Source organism: Montipora capricornis, chromosome 2, assembly GCF_036669925.1.
Source record: "Montipora capricornis isolate CH-2021 chromosome 2, ASM3666992v2, whole genome shotgun sequence".
In the NCBI taxonomy this organism is placed as follows: Eukaryota; Metazoa; Cnidaria; class Anthozoa; order Scleractinia; family Acroporidae; genus Montipora; species Montipora capricornis.
The window spans coordinates 19,398,741-19,418,479 of NC_090884.1; the positions used below are offsets into that span (position 1 = coordinate 19,398,741).

At 40.0% G+C, this 19,739-nt stretch overlaps 1 protein-coding gene across 4 annotated transcripts in view; it reads left to right on the plus strand.

Annotated features, from left to right (window-relative positions):
* Positions 1–19,739, plus strand: part of LOC138039018 (serine/threonine-protein kinase ULK3-like) — a 72,694-nt gene that overhangs the window by 28,333 nt on the left and 24,622 nt on the right. For all 4 annotated transcript variants that reach the window (XM_068885164.1, XM_068885165.1, XM_068885162.1 and 1 more), the window contains exons 10-15: positions 9,442–9,482; positions 11,171–11,320; positions 14,057–14,132; positions 15,832–15,872; positions 16,088–16,135; positions 19,659–19,713. In XM_068885164.1, coding sequence (XP_068741265.1) covers positions 9,442–9,482; positions 11,171–11,320; positions 14,057–14,132; positions 15,832–15,872; positions 16,088–16,135; positions 19,659–19,713 — 411 coding nt within the window. The remainder of the gene's footprint in view (positions 1–9,441; positions 9,483–11,170; positions 11,321–14,056; positions 14,133–15,831; positions 15,873–16,087; positions 16,136–19,658; positions 19,714–19,739) is intronic.

Here is a 19,739-nt window from a genome sequence, read left to right on the forward strand (position 1 = left end):
AATTGAACAATCACAAAACGAAACTATCACTAATCGATCGTGAGACAACGAACGCCGACAATTAACATCGAAAACGCTCCTTACATCCTTCGCTCATGTCTTAGTAAAGAACCAGGTGATGTCATGAAAAGTATTGATGACGATCTTAAAGCTACGTGCGAACGATTAGATGAAAAATATGGTGATCCCTGGAAAGTCGTAGATATTGTCATGAACGCAATACAGAATATGAGACATACATATCAGGGACGTTGAAAACAACAGACTCATCGAGTTAATCAACGTCGTCGAGCGTGGCTACCGAGATTTAAAGAGATTAGGACTAGAAAAGGAAATAACTACAACCAGCCCTGTGAGTGTGATAGAGAAGAAATTACCAACCGAAATCAAGAAACAATGGGCAAAGTTCGTAAGCTCCGACCACAGTACCGTTGACAAAACGAATAAGTTTCCGAGTTTACTGAAATTCCTTCTCAATCAGAAGCAGACCATTGAATGTGACAATGCAGAACTGCGAAACGACTCCAAAATAAAGGGTTTTGTACATTATTCCGAGGAAACGACAACAAAGTAACCACTTCGTAATGTAAAGTCAAGTCTGCTACGAGCCTAGAAGGCCCATCATGGCGGCGCTTATCTCCGGTTACTGTAACATGAAGCAACTAGGAGTATTTCTAGTCCCCCCTGGATGGGATGCCAGTCCATTGCGGGGTTCCCCTTAGCATTAAATTCGCCGGTACCCATTTATACACCTGGGTGGAGAGAGGCACCGTGAGAGTAAAATGTGTTGCCCAAGAACACAACACCCGAACCCGGACCACTCGATCCAGAGTCGAGTACACTAACTATGAGGCCACCGCGCCCCCCCTGGTCAGAGTTTTTCTCTGTCCTTGTGTGGGCCCATTTCCATTAGTTGGGCTAACGCTCACATGGTTCATATGGGGTACAAAACTAGTACCTCACATTACACTCTAATCAGTTAAGTCTGTTGAAACATAAGTGCTACACGGCCAACGTTCGTAAAAACGTAACCCTTCCTTGTATTTAGCTAATAAGATAAGTCCCTAGAAATGAAAACAGTTTGTAACCTCCAACTAACATGAAAAAGAAATTCTCTTGAGGGGATGGTGTAGATCTTAAAGTGAGTGAAATTAAATAAATGAAAAGTGTTACACAAAAACAATTTTTGTAATTAAAATATATCACTGTCCATTTTCCTTATATCACTTCTATCCGAACGAAAAAAATATAGCCAATCTGGAACTAATTCAAAGCACACACTCAAAAAAAAAACAGCATTAAACAGGGCTGTCATTAAATTTTCACCTGCAATATATAAAAAAATAGGTCCGCAATGTGTCCTTGGGGTCTTATCCTTAGGGTGCGTTCGATTGACCGTATTCTGGAATAGGAATACATGGACTATAAGTTAGAAATCCTTCGTTTTTACGGAGATTCACATTAAAAATTTCAAATATCTGCAAAAATGCTATTTTAAACATATTTTTGGTATCCTTGCTGCTTCGAAACGCGCCAAACATACCGTTTTAATCATCACTCCACGTATTCTTATTCCGGAATAGGGGCAATCGAACGCGCCCTTGGTTAAACTCCATTCAGCCCTTATAGAATTTGGTACTGCGGTCTCACTTTTACCAAGCGTGATTGGTTGAAAATTTGCCATAACAATGCAGCAGTGAAATGGGTTCCTTAAGTATGCTTCAATTTCAGGACCTGTTCAGAATTTTACATTGATGACTTGCCGCTAATCTCTCTCTTATTGCCATTTGCACAGTTTAGACAACGCTTGCTGCATGCTACATCATCTCTATCAGCTATTTACTAGTAACAGAAGCACTAGATTGGCTAAGAAACAAGCATGGCACTGTCATACATTCATATGATCTTATAAATGATCAAAAGAATGCTGAAATTCAACTAGAACATCTTGTAGAACTGTATAGATTATTTCCAATAACCAAAATATTGTTCAAAGTAGAATTGGTCCACAAACTAATATCTTGTATTTGATGGTATATAATAGCAGTAAGTGACATTGCTAAACATTACTTTACTAGCATTCACACCAAAGATTGTTTCACTTCCTTGACTAGAGTCAGCGGACACAGTGGTTGTTGGATCAATGATATCAAATATTGTAGGACCTGGATTTTCCTCCACATCATTTGCTTGCCTTATAAGCAATGGAATGTAAACATTGTAGCACATCATTTGTGTAAACCAAAACATCCACCTCATTACACGACTTGTAATGTCCAACAACTTGTTTTAATGTTGGCAAGTAAAACATCATAAGCATCGTATTCCAAAATCACCCTCGCACACGTGAAAATGCATCCTTGGCTTTCACAAAATTGTTGTGACAGCCGATCCTTGACCGGTATTATTCGATTGTTGTTCCCATGCTGGCTGCTAGTGGCAGACAACAGTAAGAGTACGAAATACTATTCTTTGAGAGTGCAAAACTCTTATTCAATGCAAGCATTTTTTAGAGTACAATAACTCTTTCAGTTTGGGGTGTAACCCACACCGACATTTCAAGCCGATAAATACTGGTTTGTGATAGCTTGTGAGATACTTAGGAGGTATGTGGTGCAACCACAGGCGGCCCAGAGTAGGAAGTTAAACACTTATAAGGATTTGTATGGGAATCTCGATAACAAACTGAAAAAGATATTTACCCGCAAAAGTTCTCAATAAAAAAGCCGTACTTTATTTTCGTGGTGAATTTCTCGCTTTTTGTGTGGTTATTTGCCTGACTGAATGCGACTTAAGCGACTTCTCAAATTCCCGGGTTGTCACTCGTACCTAAATAAAGGAAAGGCTGGAAAGTAATTTCTAGTTTACCTCACATCGCACCGATTAAATCACCCTTCTCCGGCATCAGTCATGCTCAAACTCCGGCAATGGCCACATGGATAAATTTACTTCTCCTTGACCAAGTTTCAAGGTCCAGCGAGGATCCATTGCGGAGAAACAGCGAAAAATATTCCCAATACATTTATTGTTTACAACAATACATTTTTCACTAATGAAAAATGATTGTTCTTGAAACTGTCATCCAAGGCGGGAAAACGTGCAAGCCACCCTTTTATTTTCAAGTTGTCATAAATGTTTGTGGACGCTGGTTTGGTTGACAATTTCATCGCTGAACAATAGCACAAAGCCACCTTGCAAAAAAACACAACGAGATGTAAAACTTTTGCAAACCTTTTTAGAAACTGAGAATGAAAATAATTAGGAAAGTTGAAGACATTCCAGCTACGGAGTTGAACGAACATGTGAGTGAGTTTATACTTGTGTGAGTTTTCACTTCATTGTCTAATCTCTCTGTTGCCATATTTGTTTTAAAGAAGTCTCAGTACTAAGTCATAAAATAAGCAAATAACTTCATGTTTGGTTCGCTCATACGATTTTTATTCACTCGTTGTGAAGAAAAGGAAAAAAATGACCTTATCGTGTCTGGATTCCCAGAACTAACAAAAACGGAATATATTTACCGACACGGCAGGGGAGCCCCATATATACACTGGGAAATCTGAAACAATTATAACGTAAAAAGGGTCCGAAAAATGGTCTGGCCACAAATTAAACCAGAAACAGTATGTGACAATGTGGCAATGTCACGATATTGTGAGACATGGCCATTCATACAGACTGGAACATTAAAGCTAATAGACCAGATATAGTGATAAAAGACCACAAAACAAGGATCTGTATACTTATTTATCGATATGGCAATACCATCAGAAAAAAGCATATCATTGAAGTTCATTGAAAAAAATGTCCAAACATTAGGACCTGGAAATTGAAACAAACCGAATGTGGCGATTGAAAACTGAAATGATCCCAGTTATTATTGGAGCGCTCGGAACTATAAAAAGTACACCGCAAAAATCCCTGGCTCAATAAACATCATGGAGTGGCAAAAGATCAAAAGATTTATTAGGTACATCGCATATTCTGAGGAAGGTGTTATCAATGCAATACAGCTACATGTGGTGCGGTTCCTTAGGACCATGCTTTGGACCCGACACTGCTGGACTATTATCAAACACTTTTCTGGAAAATAATAATATATAGATTTAGCCAAGCCTAAAAGCGGAGCTCCCTGTGAAAATAAAAGGTTTCGAATTGTCCGCGTTTTGATGTTTTCGGTTACTGCTTTAATAATTAAATCATTTTCTTTGCTTTCATCTGTAGAAAAATTCTTTGCCTAACTAGTGAATTGCATGGGAAAATTTACGCTCCGACATTGCATGAATCACAAAGCAATGAGTGCGATATCTGTTTTTCGAGTGAGTTACGCCTGCAATCCAATCGAAAACCAGTACCTGGTCAGCGGTCAACTTAAAAAAAAAAACAGGTGAGCTCTAAGCTTGAGCCCGCGATATGGTCACGTGATACTGGTCAGCGGATACCTTGTTTTGACAGGTGTCAATTGATCAAAACATGGATGTCCGATATCAAAGATGCATGCTGTAAACTAGCATGATACTGGTCACATTGGCATACATGGGTGGGTGCACGTACGGACGTACGTAAGTAAGCTGTCATCAGTTCTTCATCGTTAACGTCCGCCGACCCCAAAATTGCAAGGATTGCCTGACTGTGTGTGTTTATTAAGAAAAAACATTGCAGTTAAAAAAAACTGAATTGCGCCTCTTTACAAGTAAGAAATATAAGAAATGATTTAAAAACTACTACTATTATATAATTACAAAGCGACTACTGTCAGAAATTACTTAAATGCTTCCCTCGCACTCTTAACTATGAATGAATTTGCAAATCTATTTGTCTTTACAAGAGGCATGGCAAACCTCCTCTGCCTTCTCAGCTCATATGAGATAGAAACTGAGGGAGGCAGGAGGCTGGTAATCTTACTCCGTGGATCATTAACAATAGACTTAAAAAGGTGTTCAGTCAGTCATTGCTCTCTTGGCCGCCTTAATAATGATTTCGTGTACTCCCCCGAAGTGAGGCGCTAATGGTGGATTGAAATGCCATTTGATATCTTTATTTGCAACAGATCTCTGTGTGCCAACATGCGATATTCATCAGGAAATGCTTGTTGCTGGGCTTGTACGATAACTCTGTAAGCAACGAATGGTTTGAAACGTCGTCTCGCGTTACGCAACCACCAGAGTAAATGTACGCTGTCTGACCAGAAAACTGCATCCGATACATTCAACGCCTTTGAAATCTCTTTAGTTAGCCTTAAACCAAGCACAGAACCCATCAATTCCACGCGTGGGACACTAATTGCTCTAAGGGGAGCGACACTTGGTCTTTGCAGCCACAATAACGCTGGATATTAGGCCACTTGGATAGACATTTCTTGAATGCACAACGGAACCATAAGCATCTTCAGAAGCATCCACGAAGGTTTAAAGTGATGAGGAAATTGCTATTTCATCTTTCAGTGGTTGCAAGCATCGTGGACGCTGATCTGGGCTAGTTCAGGCAATTCTTCAAACTTCTACACACCAGGGTTTCTCCGAAAGGGTCGTCCAAGTCTAGTTCCACAGCCCATAGGTCTTGTAACAGGACTTTGCCTCTGATGATAAACGGCGCGAGGAACCCGAGTGGATCGAACAAAGTTGTCACTTTGGATAGAAAATTGCGTTTCGTAAAGGAAAAGTAGTTATCAGGTGGTTGAACCTTGAAAGTAAACGCATCCTTTGCTGCCTGCCATAATACTCCAAGGGTTTTGATGGAGGGTAGGGATCCTTCCTTTAAATCAATTTCTGAAGCTCTGTCTTCTGGTGGGATTTCGCTCAGCACAGCTGGAGAGTTGGACAACCACTTTCGAGCTTGCATTCCTGCACGTTTCCAAAGGTTCGACAATTGCTTGTGCAGTTCCATTCCTTGCTGGTCGTCAGTTACCGAGTCCATACTGTCATCTCCATGTAGGTCGATTTGAGGGCGGTTTTGGCTGCGAGTGGGTACTCAGTTCTATGTTTTTCCGCGTGATGTTGAGTGACAAACTGAGCAAGAAATGGCGACGAATTCACACCAAATACAACACGGCTAAATTCGTACTCTTCTGGAGATTTCTGTTGGTCCAAGTTTCTCCAGAGAAACCGGTGAAAGGACGAATCAGATCATTCAAAGAAACTCCTTGATACCTCGCAGAGGCATAAAAAACGATACGCGTCTTTGTAGTAGTTCTGTCCGGCCTCACAACTGGAAAGTGAGGAAGAAACCACCTGGCCGCTGGTCGATTTTCCCGTGGGACTTGTCTGGTGTACCCCTTTAAAGTGTATACAGTCTGTATAGGCTGCAAGTGCAATTTCGTAATTGTCTTGAGGTAAGGTTCTTTTTCCATGGGATGGCAACTTGATACCGACCTTCCACCAAACTTTAACGACTTTTGGGTGTTTTCCAAAACAGTTCTGTCCTCGATTCCCAGAACAGGTTTGTCTTTGTGGACAACTTCTGTTTTCCAGAATCGGCGCAGAGTTAAATACATTTCCTCCAACTCTGTTTCTCCATGAACGAAATAGGCATGGATAAAGTTTGTCTGTACACAGTTCCCGATCTTGCCGTCTGGATTTCCGATACAAGTCCAACCCAAAGATGTATGTCTTACAATTGGGTCTCCTGGAAATCCTTGGACGTCTTTGTAGGAGTAATGTAAGTCGAGACAGTCGATACCAATCAGAATATCAACAATTGGACGCGCGGTACTCTGTTTTGGAAAGGCAATTCCTTAGAGATGTTTCCACTTCTTCGATTCTTTTCTCCAATCGATAATGCGGAAGTTTCCGGTAACTCGGTCTGTTGTTAGAGCACTGATTTTTTTGCCCATCTACACTCTCCACCTCAAGTTCTACAGGCATTGTTTCGAAAGTCTCAACTCTTCCATTGAGCATGTTCCCTGACACTCTTTGGTATTCTCCCTGTAGGCCTAATTGGGCGGCAACATCAGAATTGAGGTGAGTCCTTGTACTGGCATCGTCCAGCAGGGCGTTCACTTCTATTCGGCGATTACTGGGCTACTGTGGTCATCGATCTTTCAGCGATATTTCGCTGCTCCCCCTCCGTAATCGGTTGGGATGTCTCAGCCCCGAGTAACTCAGCAGAATTGTTGGAAGGAACAACCGACAGGCTTGGTAAGGTCTCCACCCTTCCTCCTGATGTATACAAAGCCACTGCTGATGGCTGGTCTGGATTTGTGGTGTTTTATCTCTGAACTCGATGCAACAGCCTATGGTGGTTTTCGTGACAACCATTTACTGCACACACTCTGCTTCGACATCATAAGCTTCCTTGGTGACCAGAATTGAAGCATCGATAGCTTAACTTGAGTTGTTTTGCCGTTTCCCAGTGACTAGGAACAGTCGTCTTCTGGTACAACTCGCAGTTCCAAACGCTATGTTGTTTGCTACAAACGGGACATTGTCGCTGGTTGCGATCGGAAATTGAAGGCTCTGCAAAAAACGTGTTTATCTTGTGCTGCCCTGCAGGGTGCCAGTCTCCTTTGATAAGACCTCTGACCGTTTCATGCGCAATGGTATAAAACTTTGATTCTTGTATGACCCACTAGCAGAGTTTCCCGGATGCGATCTTAAAATTCCCGTAAACCCAGCGATGATAACGTGCAAGCATTAGCTCCGTCATTTTCTTTTGCAGTTTTAAGTATAGGGACCCATCTCCAAGCTCTGCAGATCTTCCCGCCTCCTTAAGGTTAATAATTGCAATGTCCAACAGATCTGCACAGTCTTCCAAATCCTTTGAAATGTCGGGTCAAAGAGGTTTGAAATTTTTCAATTCCTCCAGTCTAATGGCATTTTGACGCCGTTGGCCGCCAAACTTACGTTCTAGTCTCTCTTTTGCAGCTTCATAAGCGTATCCTGAATGTCCCAAGTTCTCGACGTCTTCAGGGCCTCTCCCGATAAGTACTGCCGTAACTGAAGGAGTTTATATTCTTGCGTCGCGGGTGCTTTGTCAATGCAGGCAATGAATGCTGCTTTTCAACTCTCGTACGTTTTCTTATTTCCCAAAAATACTGGTATAGCGACGCGTTTAAGTTGAGTCCACATTCCACGACCAATGGTCACGGCGGGAGTTTCAGCTGAGGCTTTACCAGGGAAGGCCATCGGTACTGGAGTAAATTGACGGGGTGTTAGATCCTCCTGAAGTAAATCAGTGTGTGGCCATTCGTAATAGTCTGGAAGCTCTCTTGAATCTGAGTGTGGCTTTTGCAAGTCGCGTTTCCGCTCGCGTGGGTCTTGAACGTCTCGAGAAAGTGGGCGTGGCTGGAATTCAATTTCTTTACAGCGAGCACTCTCTGCTTCACTTAACACAGATTCCAAAGGCGATGATTCCGATTTTGTTTTATCCAAATATTCTTGCGCTCTGTTCTGAGCTTCAGTGAATTCGCTTTCTAGCTGTTCCATTTCTCTGCCGACTTTCTTTCGATTATATCGATCAACGCGAATATCAAGACCAAATCAAGACTTTCACATCCATTCCGCACTTCGTTACGTCTTGGCGGATGATCATCATCGATTAATCATAACAGCTTTCGTCTGGCTCGAGTAAAGTTTGTTTTCGCCTTACATTTTTTTCTTTGGACGTGTCCAAGCGGTCCTCAGAATCGTCTCCAGGCTCTTCCACTTGGTCCTCAAACATCTTGCTAGGACACCGAACAACGAACCTCGCTATGCTACCAAAAATGTTCTGACGATTTCCTAACCTATTGCCTTTATTTGTCGAAACTTACTTTTTACATAAAACCTACTCGACGACTTAAAGATTTAACGAAGCTATATACACAAAATAGAACGGAACGAAACGAAACTAAAATTCGAGCGAAAAGTGCCTAATGTTGAACTTTCTTAAACTCGATCGCATACGTACGAAAACTAACTGATGAACGATGAAAAAAATACGAGACTTGAATAATTATTTGTCCAACTTTTATATTATGCTTTTCCCAGAAGGGGCGACACCTTTGTGATAATAACGTTATTTTTTTCTCTTAAACAAGCCCTGTGTTAAAATAATAATGATAATGATAATAATAATAATAATAATATTATTATTATTATTATTATTATTATTATTATTATTATTATTATTATTATTATTAGTTTTATTATTAATTTTATTTTGAGTGTCAACTTGTATTTACCCCTGGGGCGGTAATTGGGGACACTGTACAGAAATCAAAATCAATTCAACTAAACTCCTATCAAGTCATAGGTTAGGGTGGTGTTTGAGGAGATGGTAAAATCCGGAGTACCCAGAGGAGAGTAGAGAAGCAACACACTCAGCCTACATATGACGTCAAGTCTGTGAATCGAATCTGGGCCACACTGGTGGGAGACAGATGTTCTCACCAATGTGCTATCCCTGCTCATCTTTGCCCGTCCCCCTGAAGTCTACTTTAACTGAATTTTTTTCGGTCTGCAGATGAAAAAGATTCTGAGAAAAAGAAGAGAATGAGAGAAAGAGTAGGTTATAGAATATTGTTGAATTTTCGACCTTGGATATTGCGTTTCTAGCTTTCTGTCTGGTTCATTTTGGTCTCGGTTATCAGATCATAGACTGTATAACCTGATATGGAAAGTGATTGCGCAAGTGTTACCAGATGAAAAACTGGCAATAGGCCTTTTTCTATATATTAAAATTCAGCTTGAAAGAGAGATTTAGAGGACAAAGACAAAGGAAAGTGGATTATATGTAAATATTTTTCACATTCATTCTAACGTGTTTCTATTGTTTTTGTCTTCCCTGCCTAACTATCAAGCTGAATATTGATATTTCGAAAATGGCCTGTTGTTCAAACGTTCAGAATTTATTAAATTTGTAATTATCATTATTCCATTCACGCTTGTTGGATCATATGAGACTGGTTTATAAATACAGCCAACTCAGCACTATCCGCCTTGTTGGCTACTTACCATGTCATATCCAACGCGCACTCATGGACTAATTGTCATCTAATCCGTTCCTCGTTGAAGTCCTGAATTTTTCAGGCTTCTCTACGCAATTTTTACAATTGCGTTCATAACTGCGAAGATCATAGCTTCACTTGATTTCATATCCGCAGTTCATATATGATTTATTTCATATACCATTTCATCATTGATTCATTCCTCACGGGACCATTAGAACCCACAAATGACCAGCTCCCAACGTCAGTGGCTTCATAGCTCAGTTGGTTAGAGCGTCGCACCGGAATCGCGAGGTCACGGGTTCAAACCCCGTTGAAGTCCTGAATTTTTCAGGCTTCTCTACGCAATTGTAAAAATTGCGTTCATAACTGCGAAGATCATAGCTTCACTTGATTTCATATCCGCAGTTCATATATGATTCATTTCCTATACCATTTCATCATTAATCAGTTCTTGTTGGTAAAAACAATTAGTTCAGTTATAAATGCATGCAATCAGTAGCCACGTTGATATACTGAATCGAACAGTAGTGTAGCAGCTCTCGTAAGCTGCTATTGTTTGGTATTGTAAGCGGCTTCTAGTGTTTTTTTAAAGTCTAAGTCATTGTTTCAATTGCTTAGTCTTTTGTTTTTGGCTAGGGTAGCGAGCCAATCACATTATACGTTACGAGAGCTGCTACATGACTCGAAACGAAAGAATAATTTTACATTATAGAGGTATCCAACATGGTTTTCCTTTCCTAATCTTTTCCTCTGATTTCGCCTTCTTGTCTATTTTTTCATGAAGCCAAATTATGCTAATCTCGACTTAAAATTAATAGTTATGTAGATCATCACAGTTACTTAAGCAGTAACGAAAGGAAAGCCTTAATTTGTTACGTGATTCTCTCTGCAGTTCGAAAGTATGGCTTTCACATATGAACGCTCATCATAAAAAAAATCCTGACTTTGCGGTTACAGTTTTTTGATAAAACAATAACTATTACTTTGCTATACTTGCAAAACACTTTTCAACTCTTGAAATTGGAATCATGGTTACATTTTATTGCAACTTTGAGTTATTAACCTTGGAACAACTCATCTCAGGACATGAACGCACTGTAAGTTCTGATTAGTGTAGTGGTCTTTTCACGATATTATTATGATTTCACGAACACTCTCCTTAAACTGTGGTTGCATACTGCTTGAAAGTTGGATGACATTCTGGTGGTACGTGTACATACTTTATTTTTGTTGCTTTTGTAGGTTAATCAGTACATGAGTCGAGCAGAAGAACTGAAACAATGTTTTAAGATAAAAACACACAGCAACCCTGATGAACTACTGGCACGTTACAGCAGTGAACACACTGAGCTTAGGGAGGCACTTCAACTTGCAAACATTGCTGAAATTAGAGTAAGTATTTGTTAAAAAGACCTAAGCTCAAAACTCATCCCTACATTTAATAGCAAGATAGTTTTACTTGGAAGTTGCATCTCTCTCGGGGGTGGGATGGCGGGGGGGGGGGGGGGGGGACGGGGTTCTATAGGTAATTCGAGTACGTGCCTGAAAAATGTATTTGAATAACCTTTATGAGTACTTAACACTCCAAAATAGATTTAAATTTAGTGTGGGCTTTTCGACTCGTAATGGCTCCTTCTGTACAATTTTTTGAAATTGTAAAAAACGGGCCATAGATTTTTGCTGATTTTTTCACTATTCCATGAAGACACCGTTCTCAGCAAATACATGAAATAAAAAATGGGGGTCACCGTTCGTTCATAGGAGAAAATAGAGAGCTTTAGCAACGACGACGGCGGCGGCAACGAGATCGTCATCTCAAAATATAAATTCATGTACATTCAATGCAAAACCAGGATGTCACCTTAAGTGAAGCTATGATCCTCGTATTTGTGAACGCAATTGTAGCTATTGCGTAGAGAAGCCTGAAAAATTCAGGACTTCACCGGGGTTTGAACCCATGACCTCGCGATGCATAACCAATGGAGCTATGAAAGCACTAATGTTGGGAGCTGCATGGTCATTTGTGGGTATTCAATGGTGCTCTTGTACTGAAAGTGATGTATAATAATTATTCACCAATATTCACCGAGCCTGAGCTAGTATAATTACATAGGTGATTATTTGAAAAATATGCATTTTCTTTAAAACAATTTCTTCGTCTGTCACCTCGACACAACAGCTTGCGGGCATTTTGAAAAGACCGTTAAGGTGATTGTCGCGGAATATTCACCTTAAGTACAACCAATCAGCGCAGAGAATTTTCATTATTCACCTATGAAATTATACTAAGATAAAGTATTAACCCAGGGGAATGAAATGAAGAGATGTATTTTATCGATGGTGACTTGGGGATACTCGGAAGAAATCGATAAAGTAAATCCTTGATTTTGTTCACCGGGATTAACACAAACATGTAATATTTCTTTCAGTACAATCAGGAATATGCTACATTTTAACATTTACATTGCTGCAATGTGGCGGGACAATTGACACATTAACCTACAATCAGTGGCAAAAGTAGTTGGGACGCTAGTGTCAGAATGGGCCTGAAAACCTCTCAGACGTCAGAAACTAAGCATAACTGTCAAAATTCCACTGAAAGCTTCAAAATACAAGTCCCCCCCCCTCCCCCCAATCAATGAAGGAAATGTATGTTCACTATTGGCAACATTGTTCTGGGGGGGGGGGGGGGGGAGGGGGCAATTTTTTCAAACTCAGTAAGAAAACCAACTTCAAGTGGTGAGTGTCCCAAGACTTTTGCCGCTGATTTTGTAGTTTAATGGCTTTGCTCCCGCGGGTCTCCAGTACCTCAGTGGTAGAGCATCCGAAGTATTAATTGAGTTCCGATGTACGTTCTACTTCTGCAAAGGAGCACTCGGATTTTTTCCGAGTATTCCCGAGTCACCGTCGATAAAATAAATCTCTTAAATGGTGTTCTTGTTTTATTTTTTTTTCGTTGAAGTGTATATTTATCTTTTTTTGTGTTTGTATTACTTGCAAAGAGATTTCACAACTGTGAAGATCTGGTGACAATATTGCTTGTTCTTTGCAACTTGCAAAACATTTAAGGCCTGAAAAACCATTTTTGAAAAGGCGATCTGCTTACTGTTAAAAGCTGCTACTTTAACAGAAGGTTAGGGTACAACCTCATACCCAGGGTCTCTCTTTTCTGCCTTCTTTGTCGTGGAGAAAAAGACCCTGGTTCAGGCTGGTCACGTGTCTCCCAGAATCTGGAAGGTTCACCAAATGTGTTATAGGGGAGGGGTGGCAATGTAGGCCTTGTTGACATTGCGAAGAAGGGAATTGGCCCGATCAGCACGCAATTGATTTTGTGGCCAGATGACCATCCACAAAACGTTTGACTATGTACTACGCATATGGAATTCGACGTAAAAAGCAAAAAGTTTGGTCAAATCGACCGGGCGCCACAGAAAATATACTCGTGTCATTCAAGTTTTCACCCGTGTGAAGGTCCGGATCAACAAAGAATGCTAATAGTCTGCGACAATTTTAAAGAAAAGAAGATTTTGTTGTGCAAGAAAACAAGCGAAATGTTTATCCATGGGAAACAAACATGTTCAGCGATCATTTGGTGTTAAGTTCTTATGTCACGGATCGACCTCAAATCGTCAAATCAAACTGTATTAACGTGTGCAGGTATTTTGTTTTGTTCTTCGAGGTTCGAATCTTTGAAGTTAGAATTTCGAATCTTAAACATTTTGATTCCTAAATTCGCAATCTTGTACAGCGAGTAGACAGTTTTGACTTACGATATTTATATTTTAACAACTTCGTGTAAATTGTCGATGTCGTGGCCAAAACGCGGGGCGCATTTGTACGGGAGAATAACGACAAAAATTGAAGCATAAAATGTTGGAAAAAAAAAAGACACCCGACCCGATTTCCCCTAAACACCCTAAAATAAAGTGACATAGCCCCTTTAAAAGCATCGTTTTTATAACCTACTTATAACAATATAACAAGTAGATGACACCACATCTGCGGTGATGGGTTATGCCTTTTGCAGATCACACAATTAGAATTAGAATTAGAAATAAGTACAAAAGGTGTTCATGATGCATGCCAGGCCATGTGGTAATTTTTTTATTTTCTGGGTTGGTGATACAGGATGAGCATGGTGCATATGATGGCGCATTGTCACAGTATCAGCTCGCACTTGAATCATTGTTACCGATATTATCAGGTGAGAGAACGAAAAGCCAGTTTCATGGGTGTCCCACTGTTGTTGCTTCCAGAAAAGATACAATTTTTGAGAAATACAGTATTCCTCAAAGTTTGTAATTCCTTACTTTTATATCATTGCTGGAGAAAATACTGTAAGTGTTGCCAACATTTCATTGTGTATTTTTTGTAACTTTGAACTTTGAAAAAACTACAAGTAAGAGTTGCCTAGTTGACTGTTTGACAACTTTTAAGTTCTTGCCGGCTTAAAGTGCTACTATGATCAGAAAAGTCTGTTTGCTTAATACCTGACTGGCAGAATTTTGAGCTTTGATTTTTATACAAAAGCTGTTTGCTTTGATTGTAAGTTTTGGATTTCACGGTCCACCGTTACTCACCTTCACACTCGAGAGGGTTGGATCTCATTTACTCACTTGCTTAGAATTTCAGTGTTTGAATTCAGGTTATTATAAATGCAAAACATGGGTTCAAAAGTCTGAAAGCCCGAAACCCCCCTTCACCCCCCCCCCCTCCCCCCGAAACTCCCGTGCTGCATATTAATGCAACCACAGGGGCTGCGTACGCACGCATTGCATTCTTAAACTATCAAGTTTTTTACCTCATTTTCTCCTCGATCCAGCTCTCTCAAGATTTTAAAGTTAGTAATGGCGGACCATAAATAGAGAAATTCCAGTTAAGATAAATAGGTGTCTTTTGAAATCAAGGCTTTAAACTTGGGTCATTTAGTGTTTAGTTAACGATTTTGAAATCCAAATAAAATTTTATTTTTGGTCATAGTAGCATTTTAAACTGGAAACCGAGCAAACCGAGATCGACCCCTCAACATTACGCCTCCCCGATAGCGCGGTTTCACTTTCACTGACTGAAATAACACTTTTTTGCGACAGTCTAAAAAGTTTTCCGTTCTGCTCTTTACTGCTGTCCTCTGAAAACAGCCATTCTTCTCTCTAGCAAGCTTTCCCGCACGAAAGGTCGCTACTCCGCTACTCCGCTCACTACTACGCTATCCCTGCACCCCGGGCTTTATGAGTAAATTTGATTATTCTTTTGTTTGGACATCTCCCTTGGGATTTGTGAGACAAAGAAAACAGAACTGAGCCGTGAAATTTGATCATAAAGCCTCGCAACCATGTCTTAATATTGATACATCGAAGATGGCCTTCACTTTGTTATGCGCAGTGCAATACTAGGAAATCACCTGAAACAAAATAACGGCTGCAAGTAAACGGTCTCTTGGTGTTATGTTTGGGTGAATAGGGTAAGCTTGGTGTCTGGTATGAAATTTTCATGTCTTCCTGGAAGAGATACATGAAAGATATTATGCATCGTCAAATAAGAACTCGGAAAAATTCGAGCCCCAGATGGGATTTGAACCCATGACTCTCCGTGAACTAGTTCAGATGGTCTGTGGTGAGAGTCGTACTCCATACCCACATTTCACCCTTGCTCACCACTGAGTCTCCAGTAGCTCAGCGGTAGCTCAGAGCATCGGTAGTAGATCACGGAGGGTCAAATCCCATCTGGGGCTCGGATTTTTCCGAGTTCCCATTTGACAATGCATGATATCGTTTCATGTATTTATTACATTACTCGCTTGGGTGGTTCCTGGAAGAGCTTCCCTTAATTAATGGAAGCAACGTCATCCCTGCTGTTATCATGACCTTACAGATTTAATATCTAATACTGAGTTTTATCTTTAGTAACACCCCGTGGGCCTTACAAGGAAGCACTGCATTTAGAGGTGATGTCATCAATCCTGCAGAAATGTACATATTTTTTTTCATATTGTGTGAAATAGAAATATATTTTTTTCACAAGCATCGAACGAATTGTTTAAAACACTCTCTCGGTAAACTTATACTTGAACAGCGAAGTGCCAGGATCATTTTTTCATATTCTAGTAATACAAAAATCCAGGGACGTAATTTGGGATCTTTTCCATTTGCTTTCGTGTAGGTGAACAAGTATATGAGGAGGGCTGAAGAAATCAAGCTGTATTTTAAGGTAAATCGGATGGGTGTAGTGTCTAAAGAGACTTTGGTCCAGCGTCCGAGGTGGAAAGTCGAACCACACAAATTGGGTTTATCAAATTATTGGAAGGGAAATTAACCCCCGTTAGAAAGATTTGTGAGCTGGTGTTTCGAGCGTTAGCCCTTCGTTTGAAGGAAGTAAGTAATTGTAGGTTTTAAGTGGTTTATGTCGTTTTTCATGTACATCCTTGGTGCAGGAATGGCGGAGTGGTGAGAGCACTCGATTCCCAGATTCGGCGTCATATGTGGGTTGAGTTTGTTGGTTCTCCACTCTGCACCGAGAGGTTTTCTCCTGGTACTCCGGTTTTCCCTCTCCTCAAAAACCAACATTTGATTTGTGTTAATTGTTGATTTCATTTAAGGGTGTCCCCAGTTCTTTTCCTTTTTAAAGTTCCTTTTCTTGTCCTGAGAAAGCTCACTGCCATCAATGTCAAACCGGTTTCCACACTTTCAACAAACGTTAAGGTAGCTCTGAAATGTTTTTTCCAAAATGTTTTTAAGCTTTTGTAATAGTTCTATTTCAAATTGCTTATTACTATTCTACAATAAAATTGGGGGTCACCGAGTTCATTTTTTTTTAGATTTAAGCAAGTAAAGACGAAATACAGATGTTTTTGGAGAGCTTTTATGTTGCCATGGTAACCTATTTTGTCACAATAATGGGCTCATTTTGTTAAGCAATAATTGGTGTTTAATGCGGTACCATAACGTTGCTGTTACGTGATACAGTGTAGTAGTTATAACCCATCTAATAAGAAGGTCTTTAAAAATGGTGAAACTGGTTCCAACCACCTTTTACCTTTTGAATTCAACTGTCTATAACAAACAACATTTCCCTGAGCTGAACCTGTTCACCCTGGAAGTATCCACATCCATGTAAAACCCCTAGCAGTTATATTAATTTTGGATTATTGAACTGCGTGCGTTCGATAATCAAATAAGAAGCTCCGTACAAAACACATGCGGGCGTCCCTGCAAACAACCATGCCTACAGAAAATGTTTCCCAGATCGTTTCGAAACGGACATTTAAACTTGAACAAACTTAGGTAGCGTTTATCGTCTGTCAAATACAATAACAAAATCGGCTATTCAGTCCATCCGATGTGCTTTTAGACCTTCTAAATGCATCGAATATTCCAAGTAAACGCTTCTAGAGCGTCTTGTATTTTTTCTTATTCTTTGCTTACAACTCCTTAAAGTGCTACTTCGACCAAAAAAACAATACTTCTTTTTCTTTGGATTTCAAAACTATGTTAATTAAACACTAAGTTACCCAAGTTTTAATTTCTGGTTTTAAAAGGACACCTGTTTATTTTAACTGTAATTTTCTTATTTATTGGTCCGCCAGTACTAACTTTAAAATCTTGAGAGAGCTGGGTCGAGGCGAAAATGACGTCAAAGACTCACTAGTTCAAGATGCAACGCGTGTTTATGCTCCTGAATTAATATGCAGCACGGAAGTTTCGGACTTTCAGACTTTTAAACTCGTGATTTGCATATATAATAAGTTGCGTTTACACGCTGAAATTTTGAACTAGTGAGTAAACGACGTCATTTTCCTAGATCCAACCCTCTGAGGTCCAATCGGTCAGTTTGGGACGTGAGTAATTGCGGACCGTGAAATCTAAACAGCCTTTGGATAAAACTCAAAGCTCAAATGTTTGCCAGTCAGGTGTTAAGCGAACACGCTTTCAAAATCTGAAGAAAAAAAGGACATGATTTTTTGATCATACTAAAGTAGCACTAAGGTGGCTGGAACCAGTTCCACTACTTTGAAGAGACCGTCTTATTAGAAGGGTTGTCACTATAGCACTGCATCACGCAACAGCAATGTTATGGTACCTATGAAACACCAATTATTGCTTAACAAAATGCACCCACTATGTTTCGTCTTTACTTGCTTATATCTCAGAAATGAGCTACCTTAAGTTTACTTAAGTTCATTTTTGAGATATAAGCTAGTAACGACGAAATATAGGGTGTTTTTGAGAACTTTCATGTTGCCATGATAACCTATTACGTCACAATAGTGGACGCATTTTGTTAATGAATAATTGATACAATATAGTAGTTATAACCCTTGAAATAAGGTCTCTGAAAAGTAGTGAAACTGGTTCCATCCACCTTAAGTTGCTTATCTAGCAGCGATGATCTCTACAACTTTCATTTCATTTTCATCCCGCAGTTTAAATATCAACTACTTAATAACCAAGAGTGAGGTCGTTACAGCAAAATCTCAAACTGAGGCCTTGCCGTATTGATCGAGCGACAGCGAGGTCAATACAGGTAGGCCGAGGTTTGAAATTTTGCTGTAACGACCGAACGGTCGAGGTTATTAAGTTGTTTATTATATGGCTAACAGAACGGTTCTAAAGAAGAAAAAACAAATTTGCGTAATCCATAATCCGCTCGTGGGCATTACGGGAAAATAATTCCCTAGCGCTTAGCTGCTCTTAGCCAATCAGAGCACGCGTTATATCGGCGAGAAACACTAGCCATATAACAAAAGTAATTTAATACATTTTAAAATCACAAAAATCAAGTTACTAGCGAAACATTGGAGCATATGTAATTGTGTTTTGAACAACTTCACATTGAGACCATAGGTAGCTATGTAGCTGGTAAAATCCGTTCTCAGGTTGAATCCGTTTTTAATGAAAAGAACTGTGTTGTTTGAGCATGTTCGTCGTGGTTGTAGTGTAGTGGTGAAGACCTGGAGGGTCTGAGTTCGAGCAGCGGTAAGTGCATAGTACAATGCTTTGTTCCCTTACTATGTGTATGAATACATGATACATGAAGAACATGTGTTTAGATGCGCAAGACAGCTTGAGGAAAGGTATAGGTGCTTTCAACCCTTTGTAGGGGGTCTGAATAGCTGCTTTAAACTGGGTAGAGTGCATATTCAACCGAGGTAAAATGAGGATCACCAATATAACCTACAATACTTGTCAAAAATCTTGAAACACTTGTGTCTGTTTCCCCTTCCCCAATGTTGATTTGGGTATCACAGTGGTCTCGCAGTGCTTCAAAACACGCGTGGCTCAACATTGGGGAGGGAGAAGGCACATTTCAGTGGGGAAAACAGTGTGAAGTAGAAATCTCAGGATTTTTCCAGAAAATTCGGGAGAAACGGTGTCTGTTTCGACGATTTGTGACGATTATGGTAGGTAAATACAGATTCAACCTTAGGCCAGATTTGACCGACAACAGCTACACCAAACAATTGCAAGCCAATCCTTACGAGGCCGCATTGAAATTTTGAAGCGTTTTTCCCTGAGAAAAACGTCGAAAATGAGCTTACACTAATATCTCGGGAACTCTCTACTGCGCCAATCCTGCATCCCAGTAATGCCGGCGGTTTCCCGTTTTGATTTCAACACTCTGGTTAAGGAAATGTTGTCATTCGCGACTTTTATTTGTTTCAAAATTTATTGATGATAGCATTTATTGAGTATTTCCAACGAATGGAAAGTTAATGCAATTTGTCTTACATTAGTTGAATAAAGAAAAAATGAAAGTTATGCCCAGTGCTACAGACGAAGAACAGTCGCGTGAGTATTCAAATTAAGTGCTCTCA